The sequence below is a fragment of the Mastigoproctus giganteus genome, chromosome 9 (assembly GCF_048544385.1).
Source record: "Mastigoproctus giganteus isolate SK-2022 chromosome 9, ASM4854438v1, whole genome shotgun sequence".
In the NCBI taxonomy this organism is placed as follows: domain Eukaryota; kingdom Metazoa; phylum Arthropoda; class Arachnida; order Uropygi; family Thelyphonidae; genus Mastigoproctus; species Mastigoproctus giganteus.
Window position 1 is genome coordinate 212105725 of NC_143583.1, and position 25711 is coordinate 212131435.

At 39.4% G+C, this 25711-nt stretch overlaps 1 protein-coding gene across 1 annotated transcript in view; it reads right to left on the reverse strand.

Annotated features, from left to right (window-relative positions):
- Positions 1–25711, reverse strand: part of LOC150081103 (laminin subunit alpha-2-like) — a 707948-nt gene that overhangs the window by 119111 nt on the left and 563126 nt on the right. The window contains exon 53 of the mRNA XM_090380924.1: positions 22187–22310. Within this exon, the coding sequence (XP_090237050.1) occupies positions 22187–22310 (124 nt within the window). The remainder of the gene's footprint in view (positions 1–22186; positions 22311–25711) is intronic.

The window sequence follows — 25711 nt, forward strand, 5'->3', positions numbered from 1 at the left end:
GATGCCAAATCTCCAAGTTGTGTCATATGCTTTCTCCATGTCAAAGAATACACACACCAAATGTTCATGTTTTAGGAAAGCATCCCGGATGGATGCTTCCAATCTAATAAGATGGTCCAGAGTGGACTAGTTCCTTCGGAAGCCGCACTGGATGTTAGAGAGAATGTCATTCGATTCTAAATGCCACATTAAACAAAAGTTAACCATTCTCTCTAGGATTTTGCACAGACAGCTAGTCAGAGCAATAGGACGATAATTAGTAGTGACTTTTGGATTCTTTCCTGGCCTAGCAAAGTCAACAGCGATTGCTTTGCACCAGGAATCCAGAAACTGCCCTTCAATAAAGATTCTGTTATATAGAAGGAGCAAGTGACCCATTGCTTTCGATGAAAGATGCTTAATCATTTCATAATGGATGCCATCTGGTCCAACAGCATTTGCCTTTGAAAGAGTGATGGCTCTTTTCAGTTTCTGTATAGCAAATGCCCCATTGTAGGGATAAAGGCTCTTAGACTTAAAATTAAGTGCTGTTTTTCGATTTTGTGTTTCAGGACCAGGAACTCTGGGGAATACGAAGATGTTGCAGAGGTGATAGAGAATGTTTCCCCAAGAGAATTGACTATTGCAGTGGGCTCTGCAATAGTGCATCCATTATAGTCTAGGATCGATGAGGGGTGGGATGTATATTTTCTCTTCATTTTTTGGATTTTATCCCAGACTACCTTAGTGTTGGTAGACTGGTTAATAGATGATGTGAAACAGATCCATGATTCCTTTTGACTCTAACGTCGAATGTAGCATGCTTTGGCTCGCGCATATTTGAAGACTATTAGATTAACAGTAATAGGATATCGGTGGAATATCCCCCACGCTTTGTTTTGAGCCTTTTTTGCTGCTGTGCATTGTGAATTCCACCACGGTTTGGGAAATGGTGGAAATTGGGCAGATGTTTTTGTGATGGCATTTGCTGCTTGGACAATATTTTCTGTGATGTATGTTACTGCATCATTGATAGGCTCCTGACTGACAGTGCTGAAGTCAAAATTTGCCTGATGTTGGAAGGCAGTTCAGTCAGCCTGATCAGTCTTCCACCGTGGTAACCTGAAAGGAAGACACTGTCTCCCACTGTGTAACGAGGTTATCACAGGGAAGTGATCATTTCCATATGGGTTCTCCTCCACTTCCCAAGTGAGTGAAGGGAGTAGAGAAGGGGAGCAGATAGATAAATCAGTGGCAGAAAACATACGGGTAGGCATGTGGAAGAAGGTGTTTGTTCCAATATTTAGAAGGGAGACCTGAAATTGAGGATAATGAGTTCCACTATGGCATGTGTAGTGTATTTAGGAAACATAGGAAAGATAGAAGTGGCATCATGAATCTTATCAAAAGCAGCCTGAGCACAAAAAGAGCTTTTTCTTAGTCTGACCTTGTGTGTCTGTAAGTTGGAAGCAAAAATATAATGATAGTGGGAGTGAGCTACGGACAACAAGATTGTGAAGAGTATGACAAGATTCATTATATGCAAATGTCTTATTATGGGTGACTTCAATTTGCCACATATTAATTGGAATAAGTGGGTGGGAAACTCGCCTTGGGGAAAAATTTTTCTAAATAAACTACATGTTTATTATTTGTACCCGCATGTCAGAGATAATACTAAGGGTGAGAATATTCTTGATTTCATCATTACTCATGAATTATATGACATTACAGAACTTAAAATACAGGAACCATTGACAGAGATAGTGATTGTGCAGTCATCAGGTGGAAGATAGAGAAAAATGTTGCAGTAGTTAAAGGTAAAGGCAAGGGTTTTAATTTTAGAAGAGGGGGCTTTAACAGTTTAAGGCACTATATAGCATATTAATTGGGTGGATTGCAGAGTGAGGGCAAATAGACTTGAATTATGGAATGCTTTTAAAGCAAAAATTACAGAAGCTATGAAAGCACACATACCATTAAGAAAATATTGCAGGAGGATGCAGAAATGATAAATGCAGAGCTGGATGGTCAAAAGGAGCAGAAAAAGATAGCATGGGACAGTTAAACAGTGATGAAAAGAACTGAAGCCTACAACAGCTACTAGGTGATTTGTAATAATACCACAGATAAGGTTAGAGAGGCCAAGGCTGCTTATGAGAAAGCAGCCTTGGCCTCTCTATAAGGGAGCAAAGAATGGGAACAAGGAATTTTTCATCTATATAAATACAAGGAAGAAAAAAGCAAATCAGATCAGACCCTTGTGCATTGAGTATGGGAAAGTTTTACATAACCCAGCTGATGTTTCAGATGAACTGAACAGGTACTTTACATCTGTATTTACTCGAGAAAGACACTTCATGTCAAAAAGAGGTTGTGCAAGAGTCATATGAAATTATTAATTTCAAAATTACAGATGACTGTTTATTAGAAAAACTTTTGATTATAAAAGTAAGTAAGGCTCCTGGAGTTGGTGGCTTTAAGGCCACCGTGGCCGAGTTGTCAGGCGTGCAGGTGTATAAGTACATGTGCTGTTAATTAAAAGCAGGTGTCATGCTGTTAATTAAGAAAAACAAAATCAAAAGAAGTGCATCCAGTTGATATAGATGAACAGTGCACTGTTGAGTCAGTTTGGTGTGACATAAGCACTGCAAAAGCAAAAATAAGAGTAGGAGTGTGTTATAGGCCTAATGACTCGAATGAATATAATGAACAATTGTACAGAGAAACAGAATGGGCTAGTAAATCAGAATGTCTTATAATGGGGGATTTTAACTTCTCAGATATTGACTGGAACTTGTGGGTTTGGTCACTCACACACTAGTAAGACTTTTGTGGATTTATTGGATGATTGTTTTCTGCAGCAGCATGTTCAAGAGGCAACCAGAGAGGGGAATACTCTTGATCTGGTTATCAGCAGTGATCATTCACATATTAAGAATTTGCAGATAAAGGAACCACTAGGTAGCAGTGATCACAGTGTACTAATGTGGGATTTTCTTATGTTTGTTATTTAGGAGCATTGGCAACTAAGGCCATATTGCTCCAGGGATATGCGGTGGTCATTCCCTGCCCTTTCCGCATCCTCCGTATTTGGTGGTCATGGGCTCGAAACCCGGTCTAATCAAGAAGCATGTGCTACACCCTGCCACTCCTGCCCACCTGACTACAGAGGTGCATGTGGGATTTACTTAAAGATATAATTACTATCAGGGGTAAAGGGAAGGGTTTTTGCTTCCGTAAAAGTTAGTACAGTGGTCTCAGACAGTTTTTAAATTCTGTACAGTGGGATCAACTGACAATGTTACTAACAATAAATCCTAAGTGGATTGTTGTTGTTGTTATTTGGTTTTTAAGAGCATTAGCAACTAAGGCCATATTGCTCCGGTGCGGTGGTCATTCCCTGACCTTTCCGCATACTCCGTATTTGGTGGTGACGGGCTCGAACCCCGGTCCAATCAAGAAGCGTGTGCTATGCACTGCTGCGCCTTCCCACCTGGCTACGGAGGCGCCATTCTAAGTGGAAAGCATTCAAGGAATTAATTGTGAAAGCTACTAAAAGTTTCATACCTATTAAAAATATTGTTCAAGGTTTAGGCCTAAATGGTTATCAAATGAACAAATGAGATAACAGAAAAGAAACGTAACAGAAAAGAAAAATGCACGGGATGCCTATAAATTATCAAGCGACTCAGAAGCCTATGGCAGTTATAAGCTAGCCTATAATCAGGTCAAAAAGGAGATTAGGCAGGCGAAGGCAGATTACGAGAAATCTTTGGCAAAGGATGCTAAGAAAAACAACAAGGATTTCTTTACTTATATAAACTCTAAAAGGAAGGGGACGAATCTGATTGGTCCACTTGATATCAAATTGGTTTGACTGTTGATGATCCTGCTCATATAGCAAACAAACTGAATGAGTATTTTGCATCTACATTCACACATGAGGAGTTATTAAGGTTTGAAAATGGCAGAAGGTTATCAAATTGTAGCAGGGTGCTTGATGATTTTGTAATAACTGAGAGCAAAGTGGAGGAGAAATTGTTGAAGTTAAACATAAGAAAGGCACCTGGGGTGGATGGGATCTATCCAGTTATATTAAAGGAGGCGGTAAAGCAACTAAGCAAACCTTTAGCCATAATTATGAGAGCATCCTTGGACTCAGGGGAGGTCCCCACAGACTGGAGATGTGCAAATGTATTCCCCATTCACAAAGAGGGATCGAAGGGTGACACGAGTAATTACAGACCAGTTAGTTTAACTTCTGTTCTGGGTAAAATAATGAGTCACGGGTTAAAGATGCATTGCAGGATCATCTAGACAAGACTACAGCAATAATTCAGACACAGCATGGGTTTGTTAACGGAACATCTTGTCTGACAAATTTGATAGGATATTATGATGTGGTTACAAAGGAACTGGATGCAAAAAATAATTTTGATATCATATATTTGGATTTCAGGAAAGCTTTTGACACTGTTGCGCATGGAAGACTATTTTACAAATTGGAGCAGAATAGTATTAAGGGTAAGTTGCTACAATGGATAAAAGGATGGTAGAGTGGAAGAAGACAGAGGATGGTAATCAATGGGTGCTGCTCTTTGGGGACTAATGTTATTAGTGGAGTCCGACAGGGTTCGGTTTTGGGTCCTCTGTTGTTTTGTATATTTATCAATGATATTGATGAAGGTATATGAGGCTTAGTTTCGAAGTTTGCAGATGATACAAAGGTTGGCAGGGTTGTTAATGACAGTGTGCTACTGCAACAGGATCTAGAAAATTTGGGCAGATGGACTAAGAAGTGATGATAGTGGTGATGAAGTGAAGACATGATATTGCCATGGAGGATGTCTGTGTGTGTGCGCGATGCAAGGAGTGTAACGAAATCAGGTGACAACTCAGCATTGTTATGGGCCTATAAGAGAGCTTGAAGGACAGGGTGGATGCCCTCGAAGGATCTAAATTGAGGGGTCCATCAAGCTCTCAGCTGCCCACATCAACGGAAGAGCTTGCACTTGGTCATCACACAACCCTGTAGCAAAACCCAAGGCAGAATGCGCTGGTCCCACAGGAACTAGTAGTTGTTGGTGACTATTGTCAGGGAAATGGGTAACATGCTTTGTAAAAAGGATAGGTGGAACAGGACCAGGGCATGTCTGCCAGGGGCAAATGTTGATGACATTGTAGAGCGGATATCATCTTTTAAGGGCACAAAAGGTGATATAGTTGTACACATTGGCACAAATGATATTAAGAGTAGGAGACCGGCAGAATTACTTAACAAGTACAGGTCACTATTGAAAAAAAGCCGTGAATTAGGGTTGAATTTGAAAGTGTCTGCAATTCTGCCCAGATATGATAGGAGGGAGTATATGACGAGAGCCCTGTTGATCAATTCGGCCATGGAAAGATTGTGCAAGGCTCAAGGGGTAGAATTTTTCCAGACTGGTCTGTACTTCTTAACAGGAGAGACTGCTTCTACAGGGATGTGATACACTTAAATAGAAAGAGTGCAAGAATATTTGCTGATGCTATCGAGGCAGTGTTAGGTGGGTCGGAAAACTGATAGCTTGGGGGGATACAAGGACTAATAGATTAACAGTAGCCACTGGCAGAGGTGAAAGTGATTCTTGCACTGCTTCTATTGGAATGAGCAGAAGCCTGGAAAACAAGATGCAGGATATTTCAGGGACTGCTGGGAGTCATTGCAGTACAAGTAAACACATGGGGTGTGTTAGGGTAGCTAAGAATAGGAACAGGTGCATGTATACTTGCGTGTACACCAATGCAAGGGCAACAAGATTAGTGAATTGGTTGCTCTTATGAAGAAAGGCTTAAGTTTTGCAAATTACAGTGTCTGGAGACTAGGCACCGGCGAGGGGATCTAATAGAGGTGTATAAAGCCTTGAATGGTTTGAGCATGCTCAATGCTGATGGGATTCTTCCTCTTGCTCAGAATAATCACCTGAGAGGGCATAAATTCAAATTGAGGAAAGACAGATGTGCAGAAATTTGCCTTTAACCAGTGTGTAAGTTGGTTGGTGGAACAGACTTCCATCCCTTGTTGTGGAAGTTGATAGCCTAAATAAATTTAAGGCTCAGCTGGACAGGTATTTTGAACGAAGGGGGGGTGAATAAAGTGGAAGTGTTTTTTTTTTTTTTTTTTTTGGTTGATGCTGCATAAGCTTGCTTTCTTGCATCATATGCCTCTACTAATGCTAAGTGGCAACTGAAGTTTAACCTTGACAAATGCAAAGTACTGCATATAGGTAGAAGTAACCCCAGAGAAACATACCAACTGTGCGGTACTACACTTAAGGTGGTAGAAAATGAAAAAGACCTGGGAGTAATTATGCAGTCAGATATGAAGTTTTCTGAGCAATGCAGACAGGCTGCCAGGGCAGGTCATGGGGTTTTGTCAATGATATATAGGAATTTTGCTAGCAGGGAAAGGAAGTGATTGTCCCTCTGTATAAGATAATGGTCAGGCCATGCCTTGAGTACTGCATACAGGTCTGGAGGCCTCATTTTAGGAAGGATGTCGATTTTCTTGAACTTGTACAGAGAAGGGCAACAAGATTGGTGAGGGGAATGAAGGGATTCTCTTACCAAGAGAGGCTTAAGTTCTGCAAATTGCAGTGGCTGGAGACTAGGCACCTGCACGGTGATCTGATTGAGGTGTATAAGGCCTTCAATGGGTTGAGCATGCTGAATTCTGATGGGATCCTTCCACTTGTTCAGATTATGAACCTAAGGGGGCATAAATTCAAATTAAGAAAAGACAGATGTAGAAGAGATGTGAGGAAATTTGCCTTTGGCCAGCGGGTGGTTAATTGCTGGAACAAACTTCCATCTGTTGTTTTGAAAGTTGATAGGTTGAATAAATTTAAGGAGGAACTGGACAGGCATTTGGAGGGAATGGTGTGATTTTTTTTTTTTTGGCTGATGCTGCATAAGATCATACACATGCTTTGTTGCTTGACATGCCACTACTACTACTACTACTACATGCCTTGAGTGACCCGGGTTCAAGCCCATGACTGCTGAATACAGTGCTGTTTCTCATATTCTCTCTACCTTGTGAACTCCTCTGACCGTGTGGTGGTCCCAGAGTATAAACAGAATATTTATTTATTTATACCAGTAATTTTGAGGGAGGTTTCAAGGGAGTGTATTGAATGACTGAAGCTAATTATGAGTGCATCTTTGGAGTAAAGCTATTCCTCCCAACTGGAGAACTGTCAACATATCACCATTACATAAAGGTGGTTTGTAGAGCAAAACTGGTAACTACAGTTCGGATAGTCTGAATTCAGTGGTAGGGAAAATATTAGAAACAATGATTAAAAGCGCAATCCAGGGACGTTTAGGCAGATATGGAATTCTGAATAACACACAACAGTTTTCTTAAGGGAAAATCATGTTTAACTAACTTAGTAAGCTATTCTGACACAGTTACTCATGAGCTGGACATAGGGAACAGTTTTGACATAGTTTATTTGGATTTTAGCGAGGTATTTGACACAGTTCCTCATGAGAGGTTATTGTACAAGCTGGAACATGTTGAGATTACTGGAAAAATTGTAAGATGGATTGTTGAGTGGCTATAGGGTAGAAGGCATTGGGTTATGATTATTGGATTTTCTTCAGATTGGTGTAAAGTCAGAAGCTGATCCTCGAAGGATTGGTTCTTGGACCACAGTTGTTTCCGATTTTCATAAATGACATTGACAATGGGATAGAAGGCTTGATGTCAAAATTTGCAGACAACAAAGATTGTTAGTGTAGTTAATTATCAGTACCAAGCAGTGCTCCTTCAGGATGACTTGAAGAGGCTGCAAGAATTGTCAGAAAAGTGACAGCTATGTTTTAATGGAGAAAAATGAAAAATCTTACACTTGGGGAATAGCAACCCAAAAATAAATTATACACTTAGTGGAGTTGAATTAAAAACAGTAGAGGGAAAAAGGACCTGGGAGTTATAATAAGCACAGATATGAAGTTTTCTGAGCAGTGTAATCAGGCAGCTAGTAAAGCCCATGGTATCCTATTGGTGATTTATGAAACATTACCCTGTAGAGATATGGAGGTCATAGTCCTACTGTATAAGGCAATTGTAAGATCACATATGGAATACTGTGTTCAAGTATTGAAACCTCATTTCAAAAAAAAGACAGTGAGCTTCTTGAAAGGATCCAAAGATGGACAACTTTCATGTGAGATTGGCAAAAGGGCGACCATATGAGGAAAGGGCTCATATGTGTCAGCTATGCAACAAGGCACCACAGAGGTGAACTCATTGAGGTTTATAAGGCTCTGAGAAGGATTAGTAAAGTGAACGAAGGCAGAGTTTTCACTGTTATAGAGAATTCCAGAACTTGAGGACCACCCAGATGGCAGCAGCTCTAAACATCAGACATCTTCCTGCCATTATCCATAAGAGAAGACTCTTCTTTGCTGTAAAAATGATGGTTGGCATTATTTCGGACCCAGAATTCTGGGCTAACTGCGATTGGAGGATCCCAGTCCCAAGCCTTCGGGCCAATCCAGTCCTTCAGGCCATCCCAAACTGGTTAAAGTTATCCAATCAGTTCTTACCTGTGCAAATGCTGCAGTACATATACTCCTTGGATGGCAACCTCCACAAGTTCGCATTTGATAAAAAATACAGGCAGAACTTACTCCATCCACTTCCTTTTCAGGACCACATCACAAGACATTAGAACCTGCTCCCAAGGACCTGTCCATCACTCCCATGGATCCCTCACTACATTGTTCCAACTTTCTGCTCTTGCTTAGATGACTCCAGCACTGTAAAAGGATTGCTCCCTGGAGAATAATTTAACATGATAACATGCTGTTGTGTGTATATATGTTCATATGTAAATTTTTCATTTGCTTTCCTACACTTGTATAATTAGTAATAATATTATTTTTTTCCTATCTCATCCTTGTTTATTTCATTGTATTAGCCTTTACTGTAATATTATATTAGCCTTCATAACCTTGTATTAGCCTTTACTGTAAACACCTGGCTTGTAGCCGTGAAGGGTATTGTGTACGGCATGTGCATTTCGTATGCAATAAAGAGTTGTTCTTCTTGTTCTTCTTCTAAACTCAAAATACAGGGGAAGAGTTTTAGACTAGATTGTAGGAAGGGTTCTTTTAGCCAGTGAGTTGTTGATTGCTTGAATAGAGTGCCTTCGCAGGTAGTTGAGGTTGACAGTTTGAATAAATTCAAAGGTCAACTGGATAGTTACCTATATAAGGAGGGAGGCAAATAATTTGTATTTCCTTATTTACTCTTTTTTATCTTCCTTTGATACAATTTGATCGAAACAATCCCAATAACTAAACAAATGTTTCAGATTTTTATACTGAAATCTGCCTTCCTACCTCAATTTTTTTAGATCTATGATGTAACATATACTTTGTACATGCTATATCATGATACTCTTTGTGCACGTTATATAACATGTACTCTGTTTACTATGACTATTTTCTACAGCAGTGCAAGAGAGAGAGAGAGAGAGAGAGAGAGAGAGAGAGAGAGAGAGAGAGAGAGAGAGAGAGAGAGAGAGAGAGAGAGCAATGCTTTCAATCTAATCATCAGATTCTTCATGCATTAAGAATCTACACATGGTATAGGTTTTTAATGCATGAAGAAGAACCACAAGGTGGCATTGATCATAATGTACTGCTGCGAGATTTACTTGTAGGTGTAACCTACTGCCAAGAGTAAAGAGAACAGTTTTTGCTTTTATAAAGCAGACTGCAGTGGTCTCATCAGTCAGTTTTTAAATTCTGTACAGTGGGACTAACTAATGATGTTAACAACAAATTCTAAATGGGAAGCATTCAAGGAAATAATCTTAAAAGCTACTAGGCTTTTTATACCAATTTAGAAATACTGTTCAAAGCTTAGACCAAAATGGATGTCAGATGAACTAAACTTTGAATGTGGCAAAGAAGAAAAATACATGGGATGTATATTTATAAGATGATAAATAAGCTTATGGAAGACATAAAATAGTCTGCAATCATGCCACAAAAAAGGTTAGACAAGCCAAGTCATATTACGAGAAGTCTCTGGCCAAGAATACCAAAAAAAGCAGCAAAGACTTCTTTACTTATGTAAAGACTAGGAGAAAGGGGATGACTCACATTGCTCCATTAGATACGAATGGTTTAACTATTGATGAATCTGCTCAGATTGCTGACACTGAATAGATATTTTGTATCTATATTCTTTTAGCCAGGGAAAATTTCCGGTATACCCTTCGCTAAAAAATTCCACAAGAGGAATTTTTTTAGGGAAGGGGATGCCAGAAGTTTATTAAATTCTAACAGGCGGACTGAATGATTTTGTGGTAATTGAGAAGAAAGTGGAAGAGAAATTATTGAAACTAAACATAAAAAAGAAACCTGGGGTGGATGTGATCAATCCAATTATATGTTGTTAATTAAGGGTTTTAAGACACAAGGGCATCAAAGGCAAGATGTGCTTTTCCAGTTTTTTTTTTTAATGTAAATTAATTTTTCCAGATTTGTTTATCAAATTGGATTTGCCGAATGAAATTAAACAGTTGATCTAGATTTACAGAGTTAACCTAATATCTATTTAAGGATAAGGGGATTCTGATTATTGCATAAACTCTAGAAGCAAAGGAATCTGGAATTTCTGAATCGATGGCATACCAAAAAGAATGTGTCTTATTGAAAGCTGAACTTGGCATTGAACACAGAGGGGGGGGGATTTTCATTAGCTAATAGAGATGATATGTTAAGGGGCGATCTTATCTGATTGGATACCTTTCCATCACGTTGGAAGCATGCTAACCTGAGGCTCTTACCTAAGGATCCCACAGGTACCTCCAAGGCATATCCCCCGATTGCGCTGCTTCCCATTCTCGGCAAGGTTTTTGAGAGACTGCTGCTCTTCCGCTTCCAACCCCGATATGAAGCCAGTGGTTTGGCATCCTCGCTTCAATTTGGATTCAAACAAGGGTGCTCCACAATTGATGCTCTATCTAAAACCCTCAAAGTTGCAGAACAGTCGGATGCAACTTATGTACTGGCAATCTTCATTGACTTCAAAGGAGCTTTTGACACAGTGTGGTGGCCGAGCGTTCTTCAGAGGGCCAGAGTCTCTAACTGTACTTGGAATTTCTACCACTGCCTCAAAAGCTACTTCTCTAACCGCAAGGTCAGCATCAAAACAAAATATCACTGATCACCCGACATCTAACCCGAGGCTGTCCCCAGGGCTCCATCCTGGGGCCAGCTGTCTGGAATATGATACTCGACGACTGGCTCCTGAGGGACTACCCACACACTACTCAGCTTTCTTATGCCGATGACATGGTTACTATCATTGAGGGCCCCACCCGTGCCACCATAGAAACCCAGGCTACGGTTGTTCTCGCTGCTCTGTCCGTATGGGCCATGGAAAATAAACTCTCAGTCTCCACTGAGAAGAGCAAAACCCTCCTATTAAAATGCAAACTGGACTTCTCCAGACCTCCTACCATATGTTTTAATGGCCGCCCACTGAAAAACTACCGATCGGTGAAGTACCTGGGAGTAATTTTGGACGACAGGAGAACTTTCATTCCTCATATCCAAGCTATCAAAGAAAAGATAAAAAATTACATCACTATGTTAGCACGCTTTACCCGCAAGGACTGGGGTCTTAAAGGACCAACTCAACGCCTTTTATACTCAGCAGTATTTATACCAATTGTCACACATGGAGCTGCAGTATGGTACCACTGAATGACTTTAGTGCATGCTCAACATAAAATTCAGCAAATTCAATGACTTATGCTACTACAAATGCATGCACTAAATTTGTTCTGTCGTTCTACATGCACGCGCATGTAGAACGACATCAACTGCTGCCCTACAGCTACTAACTGGCCGCCTCCCTTTGTACCTCCACGCGCTTTTATCGGACTCTCTAATGCAATTAAGAAGAATAAGGAAGCTGAATTCCTCACTATTCAAACCAGTACCGATACGAACATCAAACAGGAACATAAACGTGTGTGGCTAGAATTGATAAACTTATGGCAAACCTGCTGGAATAACTCCACAACTGGTGCAACTACTAAACTTTTCCTTCCTGTGGTAACCTACATCAACAAACAACGTTCCACTTGGTTCTTCCCTAACGTCTATGCTTCCTTCCTATTAACTGGCCACAGGTCCTTCAAGAGATGCCTTCTAGAGTTCGGCCTAGTCGAGGATGCCCTCTGTACCTGCGGAGAACCTGAAGACTGGGATCACGTGATGCACTCATGCAACGTATACTTAGATCTAAGAAACCAACTACTCCTAGACCTCCACACTACATCACTTCGGCCAGAAACCAAGTTATTGGAATCTAATGATGCCTTCCATGCACTGACCAGTTATGCCAACTAGGTCTTTCGTCGTCGCTGGCATCACCTGCAACTCTCGAACACTACTCCTGGATAACCTCCTCTAGACAGCAACTGATACCCAGCACCGGAAACTTCCAGACATGAAACTGCAAATGGCGGACAGCCCTGTCGATGCCGCTCCGTGATTCTCCATTGTGACGATCCTGGACTCTTTAATTTGAACTTTACCTATTCTCTTCTTCCTACCCACAGTCTTTCTCCAGGACTCCCACAACTGCACCTAGCACTCTTCCTGCTCCGTTTCGCCTGGGAGGATGCCTACGCTCTGTCATCCTCGCTATCTTGTCTGTCTTCCACTTTCCTGTCTCTTCTCCGCTCTTTCTTTGGCCCTCCCCACTCTCGCTCCTGCAAGAGTGTGGACGGCCCATCAGATGTCTTTTATTCCCTGGTCCGGCTCCTCGTGCCAGTGGATGGATGCTGGGAGGCTCCTTCCTGGTGATAGCGGCAGTAACGAAGAGGCCAGTCAAACAACACAAACAGCACACTACTCACACATAACCCACACTGACTGGCTTTGCTATGTTAACAGAGTATTTAATGCGGATTTGTGGGAAACCACGGGAACCGCATAACAAAAAACACTATGTCCACTATACAATAACAAAGGAACCTGGATGCAAAAAATAATTTTCTTACCATGTACTTGGATTTAGCAAAAGATTTTGATACTGTTGCACATAAAAGACTGCTGTAAAAATTAGAGCAGTGTGGCATTAAGGGAAAGTTACTGCTTACTGATAAAGGGATGGTTGAGTGGGAGAAGACAGAGTGGTGTTTAATGGACACTGCTCTGCCTGTTGTTTTCAATAATTATTAATGATATTGATGAGGACATATGAGGCCTAATGTCTAAGTTTTCAGATAATACAAAGGTTGGCAGGGTGGTCAATGACAGTAATTATGGAGTGCTACTGCAACAAGATCTAGAAAAATTTGACAGATGGGCTGAGAAGTAGTGATTAGAGTTTAACATTGACAAATGCAAGGTACTGCATGAGGATAGCAGTAATCCCACAATAACCTACTAAGTATGTGCCATACTAAGGTGGTGGAGAATGACAATGACCTAGAGGTAATTTTTTAGTCAGACATGAAGTTCTCTGAGCAGTGCATGCAGGCTGCTGGACAACTCAGTGTTTTGTCAATGATATTCAGGAACTTTGCCAGAAGGGATAACGATGTGATTATACCATTTTATAACAAGGGCTCACATCTGGTGAGTATGGGCTTGGCACACCCAGGGTCTTCTTGAGCTAGATGTCATCATTCTTCTCTTTCTTGGTGATTCTCTCTCTCTCTCTCTCTCTCTCTCTCTCTCTCTTTCTCAGGGTAATTCAGAAATTTTTTTTTTGGCTGGTGCAGCATAAGCCTCAGGCATCCTTGCACCATATGGCTAATAATAATAATAACCAGTTGATTGAAGAAAGTGTACCATACTACAAGTACGAACCCCAGGCAGTACTAGAGACCCCAACCCACAAGCTGTACTGGGACCGCTCCATAATAATGGATAGGACAATCCCACACAACAGACCAGACAAGAAGGAAAAGGCTACCTATCTGATTGACATAGTGGTACCCAACACTGGCAACCTGCAGAAAATCCATGGGGGACAAAAAAAAAATCAGGAAGTACACGAACCTAAGACAGGAGATCAAAGCAATGTGGCATATGCAACAAGTAACAACCATCCCAATCGGTCAATCACAGGTATGGTGCCAAAGACCCTACATAACAGCCTAGCAGCAATAGATCTCCCAGTGAACACCTACAAGGAACTCCAGAAAGTCGCAATCCTGAACACCTGTAGGATAGTCAGAGTTCCTCGACCAACAGTAACACCAGACGTAAAACAACCACCCCGTGTACTTGGTAGCAATACCCATTGCGAGGGGGAACCCCCCAATCAGGGAGAAATAATGTAAGAGCATTAATAATAATAAGGCAATTGCCAAGCCACAGATTGAGTACTTTAGGAAGAATGTTTATTTTTTCGAATCAGTGTGGAAAAGAGCAACAAGATTAGTGAGGGGAACAAATGGTTACTCTTACTAAGAAAGACTTCAATCCTGCAAATTGAAAGGATGCCATCAGCATTTAATTTATTCAATCCACTCAAAGCTTTTACCAGAAACACCTCAACCACATCTTGAAGGTGCTTGGTTTCCAGATGTTTCTGATTAAGGTTTTGAATGGATTAAGTTAAATGCTGATGGTATCTTTTGTCTTTCTCAGACAATACACAAGGGGACATAAATTTAAATTGGAGGAAGGTTGGTTGCAGAACAGATGTGCAGACATTTGCCTTTAGTAGTCAGCGGGTAGTTGATTGGTGGAATAAGCTTCTATCTGGTTTCGTGGAAGTGGCTTTTAATAATTTTAAGGAAGAATTAGGCAACTTCTTATAGGGTAGGACAAGTGATGAGATATTTTTTTTTTTTTTTGCTATTGCTGTATAACCTTGCTTTCTTGCATCATTTTCCACTACTAACTCAAATCCTGGAATCCTTTTAGGAAGTGTCTTCTTCACCCACCTTTCTCCTTTCACTCTCTTCTTTTTCTCATGAATACTAATCCTTCTTCTATATCTTTCTTTTTCATTCCCCCATTTCCCCCAATCCCTGGAAGATGGCCCACTTCCTTATGGCAAGGGTGGTAACTAATCAGCAACTTTCTAGGTGAGACCTGGTAGCTGGTAGGATGCAAATAAATCCTTGTAATTAATTATGTGTAGTTAACTGAAAGGTTAATGAAGTTGAACAAGCAAGGCTTAGTCTGCAATTTGGGAAGCCCTATGTGAATGTTTCCATCTAATATTCTAGAGGAGCAGTGGATGACATAACCAAGGGGCAGATGATCTGTTGATGCACTTACCTCAAAAACAGTGTATTTCCTTATTGCAGGGGATAATTTGAAATAGGTTCAAGTTTTTAACATCCCTAGGGGTCCTGACATTATGAAGTTTGGCCTTTTTTAAATTAGTTGTTTAAGACCTGGGTCAGTTTTTGTGTCAAGGACAGAATCTTTTGACAAATAATAAGAGCTGCCATTTTATAAATCTGTTGACACAATAAAGAGAGAAAAAAACTTCTGATCTCCGTTTTCATTCTGATTATGATTCTGCATTACTTAACAATAAACTACTAATTTCACACATAAGCCGAATGTCTATTTCATAACATGTATAAAATTAAAGTAACTTCACATTGATTCTGATTTTATTCTTTAATTTTTTTTTTACATCCAAGAATCAGCTTATTCTTGTTATTCTAACTTTTAATCTATTCATCTGATACATTTAAATACAAAGATAGAGTAATACACACAGTTATCTTTCAATTTCTAACTAATATTAGTAAATGATTAGCAGATTGTCACTATGTTATCTAGTCAGTGCTCCAATCTAATTAATACTACAGGGGGAAGTCAAAAAGTAAAGTTCTTAATTTTATCCCTCAGTAATATATGATCATGGTGGACTGTTGGGCATTTGTTAGCATGTTGTCCCATAAGTAAGCAGAAGGTAACTGCAAATATGGATTACCATGCATTGATTCTTAATGAATTGTGTTAATAAAGGTTTTGATTTAGGTGTGGGCAGTTATTCAGTTTCTGTGTATAAAGTACATCATACCAGTGAAAATTCACCAGGAATTCATGGCTGTACTTTGTTGTCGTGGAACTTTCTGTTGCAAAGGCTACTTCACCATATTACACTTCCCAAATTAATTGAGTTTATGTACGTAAACTGCCGGGGAGCAGTTAGAAGTCATACATTTGAATTTGTTTTAAATAGAGAAAGAATTCAGAGAGAGAGAGATGCTTTTTTACCTGTGATGCTGATGAGAGCAAAGATTCTTGCAGATCTGAAAGGAAACCGAAGAACACAGAAGTGCATTGGGCATTGCGGAATAAGTTACATTCAGTGAATATATATATATGCTTTACTGTAAGTTGTTGCAAGCAGAGTGTACACAGCAGAGGATCATTTCCTGTAAGCAGATAGTGATGTGCGAGGCGAGTATGACATTTGGATTCTGGCTAGGATTATTTCTTTTCTATTTTATGCAGGCTAGAAGTCCATATTTGTGGTTCAGGTTTTAGTTGGAATAGCCTTTCCATAGAAGCATCCATTGTTCCATTATTGTTCTCTGTATATTGTGTCTATAATCAGGATATGGAACTAGATCATTTGTTGAGGCTATGCTGCAGGGATGCTTTGCAGCATCATCTGCTTGTTCATTTCCTGGAATACAACTGTGGTCTGGGATTCAAGAGAAGATAACAGTTTGCTGATGCTCACATTTTATAAGCTTTAATAAAGAGTTATAAGATGAGAAAGTGCTTTTCGAAGCTAAAAGAGCACTCTGAGTCAGTATATACAGTGGATTCCAGTTATTTGGGCCACCAGTTAATAGGGGCAGCTGTTTATTTAGGACAAATCTTAAAAAACAGAACCCAATCAAGAAAATAGCCAGGGTTTACTTCGCTTAATTGGGACAACATTAAGTTTAATCGGGGCAGGAGACTGCAGCACTGGAGATTACCCTACAATTGTATCCAACTGTACCACGTGGTTCAGTCAGATTTCTGGAAATCACAATCATAAAACAATTAGCAGTCACCTGTTTATTGGGCTTTTCTGTTAGTGCAATCTATCATAAACGGATAGTTAACTCGATCTTTTTGAATTTGCGATAATACCGACAGCTGGAATTCTCTGGGTTATTTCGGTGAAATGTGGTTACACTTCCATGGAATCTTCAATCATAAAAAATTAATTTTCAGAATCTTCTCTTCATTCCTATTTTTAAAGCTTCGTAACTTGTTACTCCATTCTCACTTGCATGTATCGTGTTGCAATTTGTGTGTGCCATGTTCTTTGTTATTGACTGCTTATCTTTTTACTGTTATAAATTAAATTTAATAGAATTAAAATTCAATTTACAAATGTGATCACAATGAATGGTGCTTACTACACATCGTATAGTGAACGGTACTTTACTATGGCGAGTCCATCGTAACGTGATTTGATTGTACAGTGAACCAATTGTAAAACGGAGGTCCATTGTAATTTTAACTATTTACGTGAAACTTTGGATAATTAGGGCAGCCACTTAATTGGGCCAAAATGCACTAATCCCAATGTGTCCCAAATAACCGGAATCTAGTGTATTATGCTTTTATTTACTGACAGGAGTGATTCAGTTTTTCATGGCAAGCTTAAATGATATGGAGCTTAGCGATACAACTATTGCATTCAGCTGGAAGTGAAACTGAAACAGTTGTATTAGGGAAATTAGCAGCTGCACCAACTTTATTGCTAGACTTTAAACCATCAGTATAGATCTTAATACTACACACTTTTGCTCATATACTTTTGTGTATGAGCAGTTGGTGAATGTTAATATTTTCTATAGCATCTTTACACCATGCAAAGTAATCATCACAAGAAAGTGTGAAGGTAGTCCATGGAGGATCTGGATCTTTTGATTCTCTGAAGTATATTATCAAGCTGATTGTTCCAGCATTCTGTTAGATTCTGCAGTCTGTTACCAGTAGGCTGAATTGTTCTGGGTTTGTTTTCATAGTGGCTTTGCAACTGCAAATCACGTAGTAGCAGCCAAATAAGATGAGTGGGGAGGCTTTTAATTTTAACTGAGTAGTTCATCAGTAGCATCTTACTTCTGATGCTGAGTAGAGGTTTGGAGCCTCAACATAAAAAAATTTGAAATGGGGATGTTTTGTGTACACCTAGAGCTATCCTAAGAGAAGAGTGTTGGATGGATGCAATATGGGTTAGGGTGCTCTCCCTAGCTGAGTCATAAACAGGTGCTCTTTAATCTAGCTGAGATTTAATTAGGGATCTATATAAGTGGAGCAGAGTATAACGACCTTCTTCCCAAGATGTAGTGGAGTATATGCATTTATATGCATGACCTGGAGTATATGCATTTTCTTTGTACAAGTGGTTCATAGATATTTGATGTGCTCCTGGAAGTTTAACTTCTTATCAAAAATTAGCCCTATGAGATGAATATTGTTCACAATTGCAAGATGATGATTGGCTAAGTGTAACTCAGGATCAGGATGCATTTTGTGTTGACAGTTTGTATCCATTATGTGCCATCCATAATTCAATGTTATTTATGGATATTTGTAGATGACTCTCAATATAGTTCATATTCTGAGAGTGGCAGGATATGGTAAGATCATCTGTGTAGAGATATGAGTTAACAGTGTTTGGAATGCTGTTTGTGGTATTCTTTATTCATATTGAAAACAGTGTGGCACTGAGAACAGAGCCTTGTGGGACTCCTTTCTTGTATATATGTTTGAGATAGAACTTTCTGGTACCTAACTTGGAAGGGCCTGTGTTGAAGGAAACTTTGAATAAAATATGATAAATGGCCTCTCATATGAATAGAATGAGGATCTCTTAGGATGCCATAGTGCCACGTGGCATATAATGATGTTGATTTCTGATGAATGCATTCCTTATGTTTGATTCAGCTTTTATCATGAGGTCTAAGGAAGATCTATTCTTCTGAAAGCCGAACTGATTATGTTTCAGGATTCAAGGTACCACATGAGCCAATGGTGAATCATTTTTTCTAAAGTCTTACTCAAGCAGATGGTTAGAGAACTAATGTTCATCGGCCATATCTCATCTCTGACTCGTGGGCCTTTACGCGCATGCGCAAAGACAAATCTCTATTTAAGTTTCATGCTTGCCCCTATTCAGTAATTTTCATTCTTGTGATCACGACATACAATCGAAAAGCATTGTCAGCTTCAGGAAGGAAAATCGTTTTGCCATTATTTCGTTAATGGCGTTAAATTGATTTTTATTGTTTAAATTGCTTAATTATTTTTAAATTTTTTTAAATTTTAAAATTATTTGTTACTCTAATGTAAGTTTTTCAATTTTTTAAAAAATATTTCTGGACACTATCATATGGAAGTGTTCTATGTACTATACTGAGGTAAACTTCTCTTATTATTTTACAAATAATGATATCAAAGTAGAACGTATTGAGCATTACAGCTCAGGTTCATACTATCTAATTCATTTTTTTTTTTTTTTATGAAAACCCCAAACACGAGAGGTATTAGAATCTATATTACTTAGTACCACACTAGGGTTGGAGGTTGAGAAGATCAAAGAAGATATTTGTTGACATTAGACTACAACTTCTGTAGACTAATTTTCAGGAAAGACATATGAAGGAATGTTGTTCCAGAAAATGGCAGTTGAATGAATAAACGAAGAAGATGAAAAGTTAGTTCTGTGAGTTTGAAGTTGGACAGAAAATGGATGTTGGGCTGGTGGCAGCATGTGTTCGGACTGTTTTGAAAGAGAGTGGAAATTATAGAAGCCAATTCAGAAGAACAGCATCCATGGAAGTATCTGTAGAAAAGGCTTGCAGCAGAAACAGTACAACTATGAGACAGTGAGTAGAGAGACTCTGTTAGAGAGGAGTCATTAATTAACGTAACTGCCCTCTTCTGAATGGAATCTAGAAGCCTGAGAGTGGTTTTGGGGGCACGGCCCCAAATGTGGGAACAGTATTCCGTGGTAGGGCGGATTTACAATTTGTACAGAGTTTGGAAGAAAAGTAATGCCAAGAGCAAAAAAGAAAACCAAATTTTTGCAAGAGAGGTTAGAAGTCACAATAATCCCCAAAAGAGATATATCATTTTGCCCAGAAATTGGAATTCCACCAAAGATAAGGATAGGAGCAGAAGAAGCCTTTTTGTAAGATATAAGACAAGACTGAGTTTTAGAAGGATTGAAATCAACTAAGTTGTCTTTGCCCCACTGGAGAATTACCTGGAGACTGGCATTTAAGGAATTTGTAGCAGATATTCGAGAAGTTGAAAGCAGGGCAAGGTTTCTCAAAATGGAAAGCGGAATGCAATATGCTATCATTGGAAAAACTATGGATAGGATTTCCATTCAATGGAAGGAGGTCATTAATATACAAGAGGAAAAGAACTGAACCTTGGGGGCCACCAGCATTAGTGGAGAAGTTAGAAGACAGAGAGAGTCATCTACCATCACCCTCAGTGAGCAATCAGAGAGAAAACTGGATAATCAATTACAAAAAACAGTTGGCAAACCATAAGATGGAAGCTTGTTTAGAAGACCTTTATGCCAAACAAAACACGATCGAAAGCCTTTGATACGTCAAGAGCAACTGCTTGTGTTTCATCGAACTTTTCCATTGAATTTGTCCATAAATGGGTAATATAAGCCAGAATATCACCAGTGGATCGACACTGATGGAAGCCATACTGGTGATTGTTGATCAGATGGAAGGTTTCTAGGTAGTTTAGGAGTTGGTGGTTAATTGATTTCTCTATTACTTTAGAAAGAGTAGAAGTAATTGCAATGGGACGATAATTGGATGGGAGGGATTTGTCACCCTTTTTAGGAACTGGCTGGATATGAGCAAATTTCCAAGCAGAAGGAAAAACACCTTTGGAATAAGAAAGTGAAAAAAGCGGAAAAGAACAGGAGTAAGTTCAGGAGCAAAAGTTTTGAGAACAAGTGGAGAAATACCATCAGTGGAGAAATACCACTATGTGGTGGCAGGAGTGGCGGCCACCAATGACCACACAGTTTTTGAAGTTAGTAGAGTTGGATGTCTGTACATGGCTCAATGTCATGTCAGTGCAGCATGTGAAGAAGCAGTGATGTGAGTTAATCAATAGTTGGAGATGACAAGTGGAATAAGAATCCATCATCCAAACATGTAAAGATATTGATCGTCAACATATAGCAGTTAAGCAGACAGACATGTATTTGTATGTCTGTCTGTATGTATTTCATATACAATTGAAGCAGAGATTTCACCCTTCACTTAGAATCATATGGAACATTATTCATGAGTGTCGGGTTACCTGAAAGTCCTGCAGGAGACAGGAACCTCACGAAGTAAGTGATGACTAGAAGAAAGCATGCATAGCAGCACTGCTCACTAACCTGCAATGATATGCAGAAGTGGCAAAGGAATTATTGGGTCACATTATTACTGGGAAGGAGACATGGTTGTTTTACTATTATTACGAGGTTAAGGGGAAATTCATAGTATTGGTAGCATCCTGTTCGCTTCCCTCAAAAACGATGACGGGAAGTGCAGGAAAAGTGGTGGCAACTGTAAGGAGTAATTTTGTTGGATTTCACCAATAAAACATGGTGCAATGAATTTCCCCATGTGGTGTAAGAATTAATGTAGCAACTATCGGGACATGTTTGACCTGACTGAAAATGCCATTTGCCAGAAGAGGCCTAGTCTGTTGTCGAAAGGCATGCTGTCATTGCATGACAGTGCATTCTCACATACTGCATGCACTAACACTGGATCTCAGAGAATGGCACTGGAAATTTGACACCAACTGAATTCCACCTTTTCCCACATTTAAAGAGATAGCTGCAAGACAGAGCATGCTATCAGATTAAGCTGTCCATGAGAAGGTCAGGCAATTTCAGCAGCATCAGACACAACCTTCCAACTACCAGGATTTTCATAATTAGATCAACTATAGCAAGTACCTGAACAACTACAGTGATTATGTTGAAAAATACTTTTAAGGATGTATCTTTATCAATAACACCTATGTACTACAATATAAATCATTTGCACATAAGTACAGGCAGCTCACATGACAATAAAAAAGGGGGTAACCTTATGTTTAGACTTTTAAAATTATTTAAAATTTTGTGATATTAGTCAAGAAAAATTCAAATACATACAGTGGAGTTGTAAAATTAGGTGGAACACCTCCAAAGTACAGATCACTCTTTTTTAAGTCCAGTGATGTAGTGCTTCCACGCTCAGCAATGCTGTTCAGAAATTCTTCCTCTATTTGCATCTGCCCTGAAACAGTACAGTAGTTAAAAGAACATGCATTATTTTTTTTTAAAGTTCGGAGGAAGTAATAGCTGCTGCCCTAGCTCTAATAAAATCATGCAATGTTTATATTTCCACAAACAATAAAGATTGAATTAATGCTTAATTATTAAATTGGTTTACTTGGAAAAAAATGAATCCCCCATGCACCTTTTGGTGATGTACATTGTAGTATTTTAACTCTAAAAGGAGATATTACAGGAGGAGGTGGTTGTCAAGGTGACAGAATGTGAGTAGACAAGAATTATGAAGATAAAAGGTGCTTCATTCATTTGTGAACAAGACTAAAATTCAATAATGAAATATTTTAATCCCTGAGATGTATTTTGCTTAAAAGTATTTTGCTTAAAAGTTTTGCTGAACCTCCCAAAAGTTTTATTCATTTAATTATTTTGCTGATAAATACAGAAGTTTGCATCTTTTGGCCTTCACTAATACTAAATAAGTCACTGATCTACATATAGCTAGTTTATAGGTAAAGCAATGTTTTATCTTTTAGTGTGCAATGATGAGTCATACATTTCTACATAAAGACTATGTAGTGGGGATGTGCAGTAAGCTCTTAAAATTGTGTGCTCAGCTTTGTTGTACATGGGTGCTCTATAATTCAGTTAAGATCTTAATAAGGCTTTGTACAAATGATGTTTGCTGTCCATGTTATTTCATATATAATCCTTAGAGCATTCAGTTTTTTTTCAGACAATTTGTTCTTAATTGTTTTTTGTTTTTATGTTCAAGGAAGGCTAGTTTTCTGCCTGGGGTATACTAAATATGTTATTAGCATTAGTTGAGGCATATAATGCAAGAAAGAAAGCTTATAATACAGCATCAGCCAAAAAAAAAAAAAAAAAAAAACCCTACACATTTTGCCCATAGAGTCACTCCAAATGTTTTTCTAGTTCAGCCTTAAATTTATTTAAGCTATCAACTTCTACAACAACAGATACAAGTGTGTTCCAGCAATCAACTACTGCTGGCTAAAGGCAAACTTCCGCACATCTATTCTACATCTGTCTTTCCTCAATTTGAATCTATGCCCCATCAGAGTCTTAGTCCAAGCAAGCAGAATTATCTCATCAGCATTGAGCCTGCTCAAACCATTCAAGGCCTCATACACAATCAGATCCCCCCCTTGCAGGTGCCTAGTCTCCAGATGCCACAACATGCAGAACTTAAGCCTTTCTACGTAAACGCACCCCCTTTGTTTCCCTCACCAATCTTGTTGCCCTTCTCTGTTCTAGCAACTCTACATCCTTCCTAAAATGAGGCCTCCAGACCTGTATACAGTACTCAAGGTGTGGTCTGACCATCTCCTTATACAAAGGGATAATCACCTCCTTGTCTCTGCTAGAAAACTTCCTATATATCATTGACAAAACATGATGACCTGCTCTGGCAGCCCATCTGCACTGCTCAAGGAACTTCATATCTGTCTGGATAATTACCCCAGGTCTTTTTCATTCTCCACCTCCCTGAGTGTAGTACCAAATAGTTGGTATGTTTCTCTGGGGTTACTTCTACCCATATGCATACTTTGCATTTGTCAAGGTAAAACTTCAGTTACCACTTCTTAGACCATCTGCCCAAATTTTCTAGATTCTGTTGTAGTAGCACACTGTCATTAACAACCCTGCCAACCTTTGTATCATCTGCAAATTTGGATGTTAAGCCTGGTATACCTTCATTAATATCATTGATAAATATACAAAACAACAGAGGACCCAACACCGAACCCTGTGGGACTCCACTAATAATATTAGTCCACGAAGAGCAGCACCCATTGATTACCACCCTCTGTCTTCTTCCACTCAACCATCCTTTTATCCATTGTAGCAACTTGCCCTTAATACCATTCTGCTCCAATTTGTACAATAGTCTTCCATGTGCAACTGTCTCAAAAGCTTTCTTGAAATTAGCATTAGCATTACCATTAGTAGAGGCATATGACGCAAGAAAGCAAGCTTATTCAGCATCAGCCAAAAAAAAAAAAAAAAAAAAAAAAAACCACACACCACTCCCATTTCATCCCTCCGTTCATTCGAAATACCTGTCCAGTTGAGCTTTAAATTTGTTTAGGCTATCAACTTCAACAACAAGTGATGGAAGTCGGTTCCACCAACCAACCACCCGCTGGCCAATGGCAAATTTCCGCACATCTATCCAACATCCGTCCTTCCTCAATTTGAATTTATGCCCTCTGATGATGAAGAATCCCATTGGCATTGAGCATGCTCAAACCATTCAAAGCCTTATACACCTCTATCAGATCACCTCGCCGGTGCCTAGTCTCCAGACTCTGTAATTTGCAAAACTTAGCCTTTCTTCATAAGAGCAACCCTTTGTTCCATTCACTAATCTTGTTGCCCTTCTCTGTACCCGTTCCAGCAGCTCTACATCCTTCTTGAAATGAGGCTTCCAGACCTGTATACAGTACTCAGATGTGGCCTAACCATTGCCTTATACAAGGGAATAATCACCTCCTTATCCCTGCTAGAAAAATTCCTGTATATCATTGACAAGACACCATGAGCTACTCTTGCAGCTCGTCTGCACTGCTCAGAGAACTTCACATCTGCCTGCACAATTACCCCCAGGTCCTTTTCATTCTCCACCACTGTCAGTGTAGTACCGCAGAGTTGATACGTTGCTCTGGGGTTACTGTTTCCCATATGTAGTACTTTACATTTGTCAATGTTAAACTTCATTTGCCACCTCGCAGCCCATCTGTTCAACCTTTCCAGATCCTGTTGCAGTAGCATAGCGTCAGTAGTGTCCTTAACAACCCTGCCAACCTTTGTATCATCTGCAAACTTGGACATTAAACTTGATATCCCATCATCAATATCATTCATAAACACAGAAAACAACAACGGACCCAACACTGAACCCTGAGGAACTCCACTAATAACATTAGTCCACGTTGAGCAGTGTCCATTGATTACCACTCTCTGTCTTCTGCCACTCAACCATCCCCTTATCCATAGCAGCAATTTGCCTCCAATGCCACACTGCTCCAATTTGTGCAGCAGTCTTCCATGTGCAACAGTATCAAAAGCCTTTCTAAGATCCAAATATATAATATCAAAGTTATTCCCTGCATCCAGTTCTTTTGTGACTACATCATAGTATCCAATCAAATTGGTCAGGCAAGACCTGCCCTTAACAAAACCATGCTGCGTCTGAGCTATAACTGAATTCTTGTCTAGATGATCCTGCAGTGCTTCTTTAACCAGTGCCTCCATTAATTTACCTGGAACAGAAGTTAAACTAACAGGTCTATAATTACTTGTGTCAGCCTTTGATCCTCCTTTGTGAATTGGGGTTACATTTGCACATCTCCAGTCTATGGGTACCTCCCTTGAGTCCAA